Below are 15,688 nucleotides of genomic sequence, written 5' to 3'. Positions count from 1 at the left end.
GCTCTTTCAAAGGGGAACAAATCACATTTTCTATTTCCAGCTGTGACTGGGGCTCCGTTCATTGTGCTACCTGCTGAATAAACATGTAATAAGAGAGTCCCTGTCCCCAAGAGCTTACACTCTAAATTAGAGGTGGGCAAACTTTTTGGCCTCAGGGCCACATCGGGGTTCCAAAACTGTATGGAGGGCCGGGTAGTAAAGACTGTGCCTCCCCAAACCCTAAGCCTATCCGCCCCCTCCCACTTCCCGCCCCCTGACTGCCCCCCTCAGAACCCCTGACCCATCCACCCCCCCGTTCCTTGTCCCCTGACCGCCCCCTCTTGGGATTCCCTGCCCCCATACCACCGGGACCTCCCTATCCAACCCCCTCACCCCCGCTCCCTGACTGCCCCGAAATCTATCCACACCCCCACTTCGTGACAGGCCCTCCCCGGCAACTCCCCCCTCTAAAGCCCCTGTCAGTATGTGGGCCTGGGAACGCGGGGGGGGCTCAAGAGGAGCAGGGGCAGCTGTGCCGCTGGAGGGAGGCGGCGGTTTCCTCTTCAAAGCGCCACTTCTCTTCAGCCAGCTGTTCGGCAGCCCGGTGCTGCTCCTGAGCCCTCCGGCCCACCTGCTCCCCGGAGGCTGCAGGGGAGCTTCCTCCTTGCTCTCCCCTGCCCCCGCAGGGCAGCCCCCTCCCACGCTGAGGATGCGGGAGGGGCCGGGGACTAGCCTCCCCGGCCAGGAGCTCAGGGCCCGGGCCGGATGTGGGCCGCGGGCCCTAGTTTGTCCACCTCTGCTCTAAATGGACGGGGGATGGGGGGGAAAGAGATGAAATGATTTACCCAAGTGAGGTCTCCAGAGGCCCAGTCTCCTGCCCACTCCACTCGACCACACTGCATTGCTAAGAAGCTTTACCTTTAATTTATTTTTTTTAATACTTCCCATTGCAGATTAGAAAATTCAGAGCCTGTGTTTAAGAAAATTGCCTATAGAGAGTATGAAGCAGATTTTAAGAAAGCAAAACCAACAGATACTTTCTCAGGTAAGTAGAAAATAACTTTCAAAGCCAATGTCTTCTACGGGCGAGAAAATGTGCCTGTATTTGTATACACCTGGCTAGCATATATGGCAAGCCAAGCAAATATATAGAGAATTTAGGTGGCTCTTCTCTATAGCCCAGGAGCCAAAAGCCCAATCCCTTAAAAACTTTGGCCTCTGTTATCAGTACTGATTAAACTGGAGAGGGCTCAAAGAAGAGCCACAAGAATGACTACAGCGTTAGACAACATGCTGTATAGTGATTGAGTTCTCAGAGTCTATATTTAGCGTAACAAAGAGAGGACTAAGGATGACTTGATTACAGTTTATAAGTATCTACGTGGGGTGCAAATATTTAATAGTGGGCTCTTCAATCTAGCAGAGAAAGGTATAACAGGATCCAGTGGCTGGAAGTTGCACCTAGACAAATTCAGACTAGAAATAAGGTGTAAATTTTTGACAGTGAGAGTAAGTAACCTTTGGAACAATTTACCAAGGGTTGTGCTGGATTCTCCATCACTGGCTATTTTAAAATCAAGATTTGGTGTTTTTCTAAAAGATCTGCTCTAGAAATTATTTTGGAGAAGTTCTATGGCCTCTTATACAGGAGGTCAGCCTAGATCAGAGGGTCTCAAACTGTGGCTTGGACCACAAAGTGGGTCATGACAATGTTCCCTCTAATTTTTGACAGGCCATGTGTGTGCAAAAAATTACTTCTGTGCAAATATTTTGCTTCTGTGCAAATTTTTGTGCATGCAGTGTTTTGCCGTGTGTGCAGGGTTTAGGATCTGTGTGCGCATGCACACATGCACAGCTTAGAGGGAAAAGTGGTCATGACCCCATTTTAATGGGGTCATCATGGGCTGGCATTGGCCTTGCTGGGGCCCAGGACCGAAACCCAAGGGCTTCAGTCCTGAGAGTGTGGGAGGCCCTCAGGTAACAGGCCCCGTCACCTTGGGCTGAAGCTCTTGGGATTCAGCTTTGGCCCCTGCACCAAGAGCAGTGGGGCTCTGGCTTTGCCCTCCCCCAACCCCGCCCTGCACGGGGCGGCCGGGCTAAGGTGGGCTCAGGCTTCTGAGGCTTCTCCCCGCTCCTGGGGTCATGTAGCAATTTTTGTTGTCAGGAGGAGGTTGCAGTGCAATGAAGTTTGAGAACCTCTGGACTAGCTGATGACAATGGTTCCTCCTGGCCTTGGAATTTATGGATCAAAAGTGACTAGTAATTGGAGTTCCCATTTTTGGGTCACTAATTTTGAGATGCCTTAAGAGGGGCTGATTTTCTGAGTCAGGCAGACTCAGCACTTTTTGCAAATCAGGCCGCTTTACAGTATTTCAAATTGGGCACCCAAAATCACTAGCCACCTTTGAAAATGTAAGTCATTGACTGTTTTCAGTTTCATAACCAGGAGATTTTGACTGTCTTGCCTATTGCATGTTTCCAATATAATATGATCATACTGTTGCAGAATGATCCCTTCTGTGGGATCATTTGTGCTCCTGGAACATCATCTGTGTGATGGGTCTGTTTGTGGTGCCATTGCTGGCCACAATACAGGCGTACACTATTGCCGCATTTGCAGAATATGTGGGCACCCTTTTTTGGAGGCCAGTTTGTGTATTTTCAGAACTTGAAAAATGTGGGTGTTGCTCCCTTCCACTGCTATCAATCTCCCACACGTGTAGCGCTGTGCAAAACAGTCACACTGATCACACTCAATCCTCCAACCCCAGGCTCTGTTTGACACCATTTGCCATCCTCTGCCTGGGCTCATGATGGATCAGTGCACAGCTGCAGAGGCTCCCCCCTCAGTACTCCCCATTATGGATTCCACCACTCCTCCTAGAAGATCTAAGGTCACCAGGGGGACAGGTTCTGGGGCGTATTAGCAGGTGGGGTGGGTTGCTGTAGGGGGGGTAGAAGTGGAGTAGTGGCTTGGTGGGGTCCTTCCCTTTGACTTGGATTTTTAAGCAAGCCTGCGTGGGGGACCGAAGCCCTGAACCACCACTATTGATTTTGGATAAGACTTGGAACGCTGGGGAAGTTTCCAGAAGACTGGAAGAAAATTTATGCCAGTATTTAAAGATCATAGATGAGAGGACCAACTGGATGCCAGCAACCTGCCGTGATCCAACCTGCAGCGGCGAGTTTGTGATTAGATCCCTCCTGGGTTGACACTGTAATTTCTGGGATCTCATCCTCCCTTCTCCTTCTCCTAACCCATTTCCTTTCTTTCAAGAACACAGCATGAAAGGCAGTGAGTAAGTGGCTGGTCACTCATTAGACAGGGCCAGTGGTTACCAAGTGGGGAGCAACGCACTCTCTCTGTAAAGCAATTTGTAACCCTGCAAGAAGAATGTCACAGATCTGGTTGGGTGCCCCCTGCTGGCCACCCACTAGACTGCTATGAGGGGAATCCAAGCCTCAGGGTCCCTGGGTGCATTAAGGCTCTGGGACCTGAAGACAGTCTAGCCCCTGCCCCGATCTTGGAGTCCCTAGACACGCACTCAGGGTGCAGACTTTCTATCCGGCACCTCCTTATGAGAGGTGGAACCCACTCTTGAGCTGCCGAGCCCTTGGGCACAACGGTGACTCTTCAGACTCCACTGCACTCAAACACACCCTCTCCCTACACTCTGCTCCAAGGCTTAATTGAACAGGAGGCATGTGATAATTGTGAAGCACACTCTCACACTCTGCACAGAGCCTAACACAATTGCTCTTTTACTTAATCACATAAAGCACAAGACAATACTGATCATATAGAACACAAGAACCATCCTAAGAGCAATGTGCCTCGCTAGCTCACTCTTCCCTTGGGAGTCCTTGGAGGGACACTTGTGTCCAGGAATGTAGGCAAGCAGGGTTTCCCCTGCCTCATGCAGGCTGTTACATGTTGGGTGGCTTATCCCACATGGAGTTTTCTTCCCCCAGCCTGTGACCTTGCTCTCTCCTGCACAGTGCTTCCCCTTCCTGTGTGACTCTCTGCATTGATATGCCCCTTTCCAATACTTGGCTTCCTTTGTCCTATCTTTTGGTAACTTTTCATTGTTCCATAAAAGCCCTCCCCTCAGATAGGATGGGTAAAACTGGCTTTTTCCTATGATGCAGTCACTGGGTGGAGTGAGGTGCTACTCATTTACAGGTGCTACATATTTACAGGTAAATGTCTAGGCCATCTTGGCAAGGGTTTGATCCATTTGTGCTTTAATGTCAATGGAAAAAATCCTTTTGACTTCAGTGGAAGATGCCTCAGGCCGTCACTACAATACCTTTCTTACCAGGCCCATTTCCTCAGCATGCATTCTGTGACTGAAGGATCTTTTCTTCCCTGATCGTCTACACTGCACTGGGAAGTGTGATACCAGCGCAGGTAGGCATACCCACACTAGCTTAAATGGAGCTAACATGGCTAAAAGTAGCAAAGATGCAGGAGCATGGGCTTCGGTGTGGGCTCCTCCTAGGTATGTACTGACATTGTTAGCCTGCACCTGGGTCTGCGCTATTGCATCTTTTCTGCTGTTCTTAGCCGTGCTATCTAAATTAAAGCAGCTTGGCAAGGCATTCCCATACTAGCAACTGCATGTCCCACTGAAGTGGAGGCATACTTTGTGTTGTGAGGCTGTTGCTCTGGATGTTGCATTAAACACTCCCTAAGACGTCTGTCTGCTGTCCTAAAACTATGCCAGTACTGGTGACTAATTTGTAAGGGGAGAAATCCTCTCCCCAGCTTTTAAGCTGTCTGTTCACTAAACTTTCCATAGCCAGGAAACAGCCTTCTCTGTTCATGTGCAGAATTTTCCTATGATTTTCAGTGTCTTTTGCTGAATATATAATTCACAACCTCATTTACATTGGGCAACATCTGTTAGATCCTTGTTTGCCTTTCCATCATCTAGGTATTTCACAGCTAAATCACTGGATAGCATCAATCCTTGTTGCACTGGCATTAAATCCTATGCCTTTATTTTGTGCAACTTGTCCTTTAACAGGAGTTCACTCTCCCACTCAGGAGAAAGTGACTCTCTCCCTTTCACTAAGATGCACCATTTGATACTCATCTCTTTTTCTTTTTTTTATGCTGAATTTCTGCAGGACTTCTGGGACCAACTCTGCATGCTGAAGTGGGAGACACTTTAGTAGTTCACTTTAAGAACATGGCCAACAAACCACTGAGCATTCACCCACAAGGCATAGCTTACAACAAACTATCGGAAGGTATGTGCTGTAAAATGCCATCTATTCTTTTTTTCTACTCAAGACTATATAATCTTAGATAGAGAAGGGCCGAAAATCAAGTCCAGAGTATGGACACCATCGACCTTTGATGTCTGGGGCAGCAAGCAGGATGTAATTTGTTCCCCAAGAATACATGGGCTCCAAGGCTACCCTAGGGGCTTGAGGGGAATGCCTAGTGTAGGTAAGACAGTATGTGTATAGGTCTCTTATTTTCAATCCATCTCTCTGAGTGCTGTGCGCCTTTTGGCAAACAAATCATTCTTTTGTTTTGAAGAGGCTGCTTCTGTGTCACGGCGTACTACCACTGACCACAGGCTCCCAAGGAGAAACTCTTGCAGGTGCCAAGCTGTTGGGCCTGCTAAATATCATGGCTGGCAACCAGGGAGGTGTGACCCAGAGACCAAGTCAGGGAGTGGTTGGATCAGGGGATCTCACCCCAAAAAGAAGTGGAGGCACAGCCCTGCCACGAGAAAGAGATGCAGTCAGGGGACTGAAACAGGGTCTCAGAAGGGGTGGCCTACCCAGGGACTATGACAAAGGGTACTTGGTATCTCCCAGTAGGAGCTCAGCTTCTTGCAAGATCTGGCCTTTGGCTGTCAGTTGTTAGAGGCATGGTACTAATATGTCCTGCTGGTTTCCCAGAATGCCATAGAGACCAAATCAAACTTGAGTAAAGCTACCAGTTTAAAACAGTGCCACTCTATCCTGCCAAATGATTTACCAACATCCATTAATAAAATTCAGGATGGAATCCAATTTGATGTTAACTTCTTCTAACTGGCGCTCAATCAGCTAGATTGCATAGAGCTGCAAGTGCAACAAGGGGGTAGAAAATAGAGTGGTGAGGGAGGAAATGCTCAGAAAATCCTCTACAGACTGATGACCTGTGACCCTTGAATCCAGTCTGTGGCTGTTTGTGCACTAAATGAACTGCACAACATTGTCCTGCCTCCTCACATACTTTTACTCCAAAGAGCTACAGTTTTCAGAAGGAACCTTGTCCTAAAGATTTGGAATTATCCTCCCATACAGTAAATGTTTAAACGTGTGTGTTAAAGAAAATGTATTGATATTCTTTCAGTTCCAAGACTTTAGAGTTCAAGGCATTTGCCACCATTGGTAATGGGTTATTTATTACTGAATATGTGCCCAATTTGCACTTTGTGTCTCATTTTCACCAGTGCAAAGTGAATGTAAAGCACTTCCATGTCGGAATGGTAGCATTTTACACTGCCTATGCACTGGTGTCAGTGACGCACGTGGGCTGTCAGCTTGCAAATATTTAATTGCATTAGGGTTGATGATGTCATAGGTGGTTGAAATGTTTTGAATCTCGAAACAGTATCTGGAAAAATGTTCTCCCTTTTCAGCAACTCTCGAGGGGGTTGGGATTTTTTTCAGATTTTGAAATTTGGTTGAAATTTCAAACTCTGTGAATACATTTTTTGCAAAAATGTCCGAGATTTCCCAGCCCATCCCTCCTCCACCCCTCACCCCCCAGTTCTAGATGATCTTGTTCCTTGCTATTTATCAGTTTGTCGGGAGAGCTCTCTGAGGTTTTGTTTAATGCCTTGTTCATGTGGTGGGCCCAAGAGGAGTTTTGCTCTCAGCTGAGTGGGAGCAGAGTCGAGCTCTGTGTTGAGGAACAATCACATGTCACTGAAAATCTCCGATTCTGTCTGATGATGGTTCAGGTTGATATTTCACTGATTTCTCATCTTATTTGCAGCTAGAATTTTGATAACCTCCATGAAGCCTTCTTGTTAAGTGAACATTTTTATTGGCTGTAGACAATGCAAACAAATTAAATACAAAAATGCAATGTTATCACCATTCAGATTTGTAATGTACAAAAGTTGGAAGGCTGCAGTAGCTCCTACAGGGCCAGTGTTATGGAGGGAGGCTGGACCAGGATCAGTGGAAAGCTGGTGAATTAGGCAGCTAGTACCTTCTCGATCACTCCTGAAACCAACCATGGAGAGACTGAGCAGTTGTACTATACTCCCCCACCACATCAGCCTGGGTAAATGAAACCGACTACTGGTCTTGATTCTGCTCTCAGGGACACCAGTGAGGATCGAGAGTAACTCTGCTGAAGTGAATGGAGTTACACCATTGTAAAGCTGGTGCAGGTGAGAGAAGAATCAAGCTCTCTGTGTATGGGTGGCAATGGTAGTAAAAGCCCTGTTCACACGTTCATCAGTCCCTCCCTCAATGCCACCTCTACCTCCCTCTCTCGACTTCTACCTATGCAGGTTCCCTGTATGCTGACAGAACATCTTCTTTTGAAAAACTGGATGATGCTGTGCCTCCAGGCCTGCTGTATAAATACACATGGGAGATCACTGCAGAAATTGGGCCTAAAGAAGTCGACCCTCCCTGTCTCACCTATATCTATTACTCACATGAGAACATGGTGATGGACTTTAACTCCGGTCTGATTGGAGCATTGCTTATATGTAAAAAAGGTAACCAAAATGCTTTGGGTAGACAAAAGCTATAAAATGTCAGTTGGTCTACTGTTTCAGTAGCCTAGCACATTCTGATAGTGCTGCTTTCTGTTATGGTAATGCTAAAAACAAAAAAAACATAAAAATCAAGCTTGAAGATTGTATCATAATGTGAGAAGGCATTTCATTTCCCTCTTTCCTTCTCGTGTTTCTGGGCAGGCAGTTAAGAGGACATTGATTTTTGTTTCCTCTCTCTTTATTTTAGGCCTCAAGGTTACAGTGTTCTGGACTAGCTGTAATGCACACTAGTTTGTTGAATAATTCTAATTGTAGACAGGGCTGGTAACGTCGCTTTATATTAAAGTTGCCTGACATTTCCCATTTTGAGACCCTCAACTTCAATTGCTTATAACTTTGTGAAACTTTAACTGTTCAGGCTGGAATTTACCATTCCAGGTGTCTGCCTCAGATTGAATTATTTTGGAAAGTTGTATCCAATACTGTTCAACTGTTTCCGAGAACAAGGCTAGGAAAAAACACTTGGTTTTGCCCATATTAAAAATCTATTAAGACTGTTTTGTTGAGAAACTCGAGCATCCTCGTGCTTTGGAGCAGGAATGTGAAATTTGACAAAGGGGGGTGGCCTTTCTGTTAGGGATGCGCTTTTTCGGTTCACGTGAAAATCTGCTCAAATTCGGCTGTGTTATAAGTCTATGAAAAATTTCAGTTTGCACATGCTCAGTAGTGTCATGCTAGAGTTTAGTGGCTAAAATCTCCAAAGATTCTGTCTTCACTGAGCATGCTCCATCCCCTCATTGATAGTAACTGCTATTCTATATGATCTCAAACAGACATTAGATACTTGCAGAAGATCTGAGATGGACATGAATCAGTGATCTAAGGGAAAGTTTCCTTAGCTCCTTGTCAGTCCCCCGAGCCATCCATTCCACAGGAGTATATGTTTTTCCTTTGCCAAAGGCTAGTATATGAGTTATTTAGTTTGGTTCTCTCCTTCCTTGAGAAAAGTTTGTTGTATGGAATGACTTGGGTAGAGCACATTGATTAAATGGGTTTGTACATTTAGTCCTTCCAAAAACAAAACAAAACAAAACAAAACCTGCGCCCACAATGTAATACATACAAGTTCTTCTCCGCACACATTGACTTCAACAGGCTTCATGTGAGTGTGGGGTCTGCCCGCTCACACTGCATTGTAGGATTGGCACCATAGTCAATAATGTTCCTTTCAAGAATTTGCAATGTTAATGCTCTTGTATTATAAATTATCTATTATTATAGTCTCCTCCTCTCATCAGAGCTCTTTCCCTTTCGGTGTTTTATTGTGATTCTTGCTGGAAAGTCCTGATGATGTAGCTGATGTGATTGTGTTTTTGAATATTTTGGAAATATTTATTTTCCTTCCTTGTGTCAAGCTTCTCCAGAGTCATTTATATCTGTCTTAGTCCTGGATGTAGCACTTAATTTCTGCCAGGGCTGAGCCCCAGCACCTCTAGACTGAGCAGTTCATAGCCCCGGCACCTCAGGGCTTCCCGCATCACTTATGAAAGTAAAAAAATTGCTTGAGCCCCAGCACCTCTTTCATTACAAATTAAGCACTGCCTGGGTGATACAAGTCAAATAAACAAGCAATATATTGAAAACAAGTTTGCATTTGTTATGTCTCTAATCTATCAGAAGAAACAGTGAGATGAAACTAGGTTTGGGTGGGATGGCAATACACATGTGCATACAATATAAATGCATCTCACCTCTAGGTCACCAGTCCTATTCTCTTCTATATAGGTTCTTATACTACACTCATCATTGCAGTATCTGCCCATGGCAGTAATGACCAAAAATGCTTACTATGTGAAGGGTACTTGCTTGTCTGTGTGAAATGATTTGGGGGTCTCCGTCCAGTACCAAGGGGGCAGCCGTCCATGTTGACAGAAACTCAGCTACACCTGGCATTAATCTGGTAGTCCCAGAAGAGAAGTCAAGGACTGAATTGGACCTCAAGATGAATCTCCTCTCTCACTGTCAGAGAGCGTCCCTGTGGCACATTACCGGAGTAGTTTAGAGGGAGGATGCACTGATGCATGCTGTGCTGAATCTGTTCTGTGGATGCTAGAGGCCTTCAGTCTCCAAAGCTGCCAATCCAGCACCTTTCCCCAGAATTAGTCACCTCAAGCACATTTTGAAAAGATGTCCTATGTGCCCAGGTGCAGCTGGCACGTGCGGCAAGCTCATGGAATAGATCTGGATGCCTTTTAGTTGATGTGAGCGCCTTTTATTTTTGCCTTTATCTGATACCTCTTGTTTCCTCCCACAGGAAGCCTGAAGGAAGATGGGACACAGAAGCTGTTTGACAAAGAATATGTGTTGATGTTTGCTGTGTTCGATGAAAGCAAAAGCTGGCAAAAATCAACCTCTCTCCTGTACACAATTAATGGTTACACTAATGGGACGTTGCCAGGTACTGTACATACTCGTGGCATCCAGCCAGAGTCCACAAACTGTATATTACTCCTCACTGCAGCATACACTATAGGGCTGTAGAAAGCAAACAGAAGGAGTAGAGTGGCAGAGCCTCTTGTATAACCTTATGATGCGTATCTGGTTCCACAAGGGAGCATGTGTGCACTCCCAAGCACCACCGCTTTCCCCTGCAGTCTGCCCTTGGTGCCAAGAGCACATGGCTTCCAAGGGCGTGGCTGTTTGTGCAGAAAGAGAATTAAATCTCTTCCTGCCACTCGCTGGATAAGGAGTGAGGTTTTTCAAAAGCACCTAAGTGAGTTAGGCACTCAACTCCCATTGACTTTCAATGGGATTTAGACTCCTAATCCACTTAAGTACTTTTGAAAATCCCACCCATGGCCTATACAGTACCCATCCTAGACGTGGTCATTGAGATATCAGAGAGACTTTATTAAAAGTGCAGAGTGGATATTCACTTTTCACCTACCAGTGGGAATTAATGAACCATTCTGGGATGATTCACCTGTGTTCTGAACCCTGCTGTTCTGTTTCAGACCTAGGAGCTTGCACATACGATAACATTAGCTGGCATTTGATAGGAATGAGCTCCAAACCAGAGATTTTCTCCATCCATTTCAATGGGCAAGTCCTGGAACAAAACTGTCGCAAGGTCTCGACCGTCAGCCTTGTGGGAGGTGCATCGACCACAGCAAACATGACTGTGAGCCAGAAAGGAAGGTGGCTGATATCTTCTCTTGTCCAGAAGCATCTGCAAGGCAAGGGAACATCTGTTCAGGAGGCAGTTGTACAGTTAGAGTGTCATTCTTGTCTCTTCCTCCTTATCTCCAAAAGTGCTGCTAAGTTTGTCAAATGTGGTGGCTAACACATTTGGGATCATCCTAGGAAATCAGTGGAAATAGGGCATTTTGTTTGAATTAGGGTTGCAAGATGGGGCTCATTAGGATGACTGCTGCAAAGCGGCTACAGGACAACAATGAATCGAACTTAGTTTTTAACTCTTTGGAAGTTGCTCAGATGAGCCTCATTCTAAAAAAACCTGGAGATTGACCAGCTCTTTCAGGAGAAACAGAGAACTTTTGCAGTTCAGTGGGCAAAAAATCTTTTCTGCTCATCTTTAACAGTGGATGTTAGTTTCCCCCTAGAGTGAACAGATCTCAGTTGTAATGGATCAGTGGATTCCCTCTTGTGAAAGGTTGGAGGACTCATTTAACAGAAGAGGAGCAGTTCTTGCTATCAGTTAGGCTGGTATTTTCAAAGGAGGCTATATGAGTTAGTTGCTGAGCTCTCAGTGACTCCCACAAGCCCCTTTGAAAATACCACCCTTAATGCCTGCACTCCTTTTTTTTCGACCTGAATAGACTCAGGTCAATGAGTGAATGTTTTCATGCATCCTGAGCTGATGGGCTGTAGGAATGCAGTGTTCATAGGACTAACAGTAACCATTGTACTGTGTCTCTCTTCTACCAGCTGGAATGCACGGTTACCTCAACATAAAAGAATGTGCGGGGAAAGACGTGTTCAAGAAGAAATTATCCTTTAAGGAATTGCGTATGATTAAGGACTGGGAATATTTCATTGCTGCGGAAGAAATCACCTGGGATTATGCTCCAGAAATTCCAGAGACCATTGATAGGTAAAATGGTGAACTATACTGTGCTGATGAATGTTAACTTGAGGTGGCTTAGGAAATGTGCTATATAATGTAAAGTCCTAGCCCTTAAGAACTTCTTCTGCATATTTTTCACAGGAACTCAATCTTGTAGAAGAAGAGGAATATTAGAGGCAGGGTTGCATGGTATTTATGGAATGCACTATGTAGAAGTCCTAGGGTATGTCTACACTACAAAATTAGGTGGATTTTATAGAAGTAGATTTTTAGAAATCAATTTTATACAGTCGATTGTGTATGTCCCCACCAAGTGCACTAAGTCGGTGGAGTGCGTCCTCAATACTGTGATTAGGATCGACTTACGGAGCGGTGCACGGTGGGTACCTATCTCACAGTTCCCGCAGTCTCCGCAGCCCATTGGATTCTGGGTTAAGCTACCAGTGCCTGATGAGGCTAAAACATTGTCAAGGGAGGTTTTGGGTACATGTCGTCAGTTGCCCTCCCTCCGTCTCTCCATGAAAGCAATGGCAGACAATCGTTTTGACCCTTTTTTCCTGGGTTACCCATGCTGATGCCATACCACGGCAAATATGGAGCCCACTCAGCTCACCCCTGCTGTTGTGAGCATTTTAAACACCTCGCACATTATCTTGGAGTATGTATAGAACCAGGCTAAGAGACACCAGCACGAGGATGATTGTGATGAGGACATGGACACAGACATTCCTGAAAGCATGGGCTGTGGCAATTGGGACATCATGGTGGCAGTGGGGCTGGTTGATACAGTGGAATGCCGATTCTGGGCTCAGCAAACAAGCACAGACTGGTGCGATTGCATAGTGTTGCAGATCCTGGAAGCTTAGGGAGTCTGACACCATGAGGCAGCAGGAGGTTTCCTAGGTGAGTGGTGCTGTTGTGCAGATGAAGGCCATGTCTACGCGACAAAATTATGTCGACCTAAGTTACATCAGCATACAGCCATTGCAGTAATACATCAATTTTGCGTGTCCACAATGCGCTCTTTTTGTTGGCGGTGCGCATTCTCACTAGCAGCGCTTGTATCGATGCAAAACGAGTCACGCAGGGGTGACTAGGAACATGATTTCAACATCCCATAATGCAGTGTTCTCCATCCCATAATTTCATCTGCATCCCATAACGTTCCACGCCTCTTCTCAAAATCCCCACAAACCTGTGCATCCCTCCTGGCTGTCCATTATCTGTGTCAGAAGCATGGATCCTGCACAGCTCTGCACTGTTGTGATGAGTGTTGTGAGACTGGCGAGCCTGGTCCTGCAGTATTTGCAGAACTGCCAGAGGAGCTGCAGGGAACGTGACAGGTTTCAGAGTAGCAGCCGTGTTAGTCTGTATACGCAAAAAGAAAAGGAGGACTTGTGGCACCTTAGAGACTAACAAATTTATTTGAGCATAAGCTTTTGTGAGCTACAGCGTGACAATTTCTCGGAGGCTAGATTTGCTCTGGGACATAGAAAGAAACAATTCAAAGTTGTTGACGGCATTCATGATGGAGCTGGAGCTGGGCCAGAGAAAGAAGCACTGACGGGTGGGATCACATTAGGTTTGGGAAGATGAGCAGTGGCTGCAGAACTTTAGGATGTTCTTGGATCTATGTGCCGAACTCACCTCAGCCCTCCTGCGTAACAACACCAAAATGAGATCTGCACTGAGAGTGGAGAAGTGAGTGGTAATTGCATTGTGAAAATTTGCAATGCCCAACTGCTACTGATCAGTTGGAATTCAGTTTGGAGTTGGGAAATCCAACAAGTTTCCACATATACCGGTCAGTTATGTGCAGCTGTGATTGTCCAGCGTGGTGTGGTAGGGATAGTGCAGAGGTCCCAGAATGCAGTTCTCTTTGGACTGCAGAAGGAGGTGAGCACAAGATGGTTGAACCTGAAGATCAACAAGAGTCTGCAGCATGTCTGTTTGCTGCTTGAGAAGTGCTAGCATTTCCTGCTGCATGTCTGTCCTTTTCCTGCACCTTTCTCCTCTCCACTCTATCCCTGGCCTGCTGTCCTCAAGGGTGAACATCCAAGCCCCATGCTTGGTATCCAAAGCAGCAGAGGCTTGCAGGATCTCTTGGAACATGCCATCCCTCATCTTCCTTCTCCTCCTTATCTGGCTGAGCCGCTCTACTGGTGTGGATGGAGAGACCCCCCCAAGGCCACATTTCCAACTGCAAAGGGTACAATGCACAGAGGTACTACTGTGAGTGTATTCACGAGACAAATGGAAACTTGGTATACTGAACTCACTCCCCTTCATCCACACAAGTTGCAAGCATTAGATTCTCATTTCAACTTGTGATCGATACAGTATGGCTGCAGTCCAGTCATCATGAGTACAACCATGAAGGGAAGGGGTGAGGGGGACGATGGGGATAGCTCACGAGCATGAGTGTGTGCATCTAGGGCAATTGAATAGAATACTGGCACTGTTTTCCACAGGCGGTGGTGATTTTAGTTGATATCTCACTCCTGAGGGTAATGGAGGCTGGAAGGGAACAGATCCTGCAGGCATCTGGCTGCAAACCAGGGCCATATGCTGCCAGTCCATGTGCTGCAATGGTTCCGGTTGAAGTAATCACTGAGGGTATGTCTACACTACAAAATTAGGTAAAATGTATAGAAGTCAATTTTTAGGAAGCGATTTTATACAGTCGATTGTGTGTGTCCCCACTAAGCGCATTAAGTTGGCGGAGTGCGTCCACTATACCGTGGCTAGTGTCAATTTTTGGAGCGTTGCACTGTGGGTAGCTATCACAAAGTTCCCGCAGTCTCCACTGCCCATTGGAATTCTTGGTTGAGCTCCCAATGTCTGATAGGGCAAAAACATTGTCGCGGGTGGTTCTGGGTACATGTTGTCAGTCGCCCCTCCCTCCGTGAAAGCAATGGCAGACAATCATTTCACACCTTTTTTCCATGCAGACGCCATACTGCTGTCAGCAGACGGTGCAGTAGGATTGCTAACCATCGTCGTCATCATCCACCGCTTCCACTGCAACTTTGCTCTCCTGGTGCCATGAATCCACCTCACAGGTCCTCTCATCATTCTGTGTAAATATCTATTCTCGTGGCATCAGTCGTCATCCACTGCTTCCGCTGCAATTCTGCTCTTCTGCAGACAACATACCACAGCAAGCATGGAGCCCGCTCAGCTCACCACTGCTGTTGTGAGCATTGTAAACACCTCGCACATTATCCTGCAGTATATGCAGAACCTGCAAAATCAGGTGAGGAGGCGACAACAGCGTGATCACGATAGTGATGAGGACATGGATATAGACTTCTCTCAAAGCATGGGCCCTGGCAATTTGGACATCATAGTGGTAATGTGGCAGGTTCTGCCATGGAATGCCAATTCTGGGCCTGGGAAACAAGCACAGACTGGTGGGACTGCATAGTGTTGCAGGTCTGAGATGATTTACAGTGGCTGCGAAACTTTTGTACATGTAAGGTCACTTTCCTTGAACTTTGTGAGTTGCTTTCCCCCGCCCTGAAGCACAGGAATACCAGGATGAGAGCTGCCCTGACAGTTGAGAAGCGAGTGGCGATAGCTCTTTGGAAGCTTGCAATGCCTGACTGTTACCGGTCAGTTGGGAATCAATTTGGAGTGAGTAAATCTACTGTGAGGGCTGCTGTGAGCCACGTAGCCAATGCAATCACTGATGTTCTGCTATCAAGGGTAGTGACTCTGGGAAATGTGCAGGTCACAGTGGATGGCTTTGCTGCAATGGGGTTCCTTAACTGTGGTGGGGCGATAGATGGAAAGCATATCCCTATCTTGACACTGGACCACCATGCCAACCAGTATGTAAGCCACAAGGGGTACTTCTCAATGGAGATGCAAGCGC

General features: G+C 46.3%; 1 protein-coding gene across 1 annotated transcript in view; it reads left to right on the top strand.

Annotated features, from left to right (window-relative positions):
* Positions 1 to 15,688, top strand: part of F5 (coagulation factor V) — a 73,344-nt gene that overhangs the window by 3,128 nt on the left and 54,528 nt on the right. The window contains exons 2-7 of the mRNA XM_038394720.2: positions 933 to 1,024; positions 5,113 to 5,235; positions 7,512 to 7,724; positions 10,039 to 10,182; positions 10,739 to 10,960; positions 11,673 to 11,838. Coding sequence (XP_038250648.1) covers positions 933 to 1,024; positions 5,113 to 5,235; positions 7,512 to 7,724; positions 10,039 to 10,182; positions 10,739 to 10,960; positions 11,673 to 11,838 — 960 coding nt within the window. The remainder of the gene's footprint in view (positions 1 to 932; positions 1,025 to 5,112; positions 5,236 to 7,511; positions 7,725 to 10,038; positions 10,183 to 10,738; positions 10,961 to 11,672; positions 11,839 to 15,688) is intronic.

The sequence above is a fragment of the Dermochelys coriacea genome, chromosome 1 (genome assembly GCF_009764565.3).
Source record: "Dermochelys coriacea isolate rDerCor1 chromosome 1, rDerCor1.pri.v4, whole genome shotgun sequence".
NCBI classification, from domain to species: domain Eukaryota; kingdom Metazoa; phylum Chordata; order Testudines; family Dermochelyidae; genus Dermochelys; species Dermochelys coriacea.
This window is presented reverse-complemented; position numbering and strand designations above follow the sequence as displayed.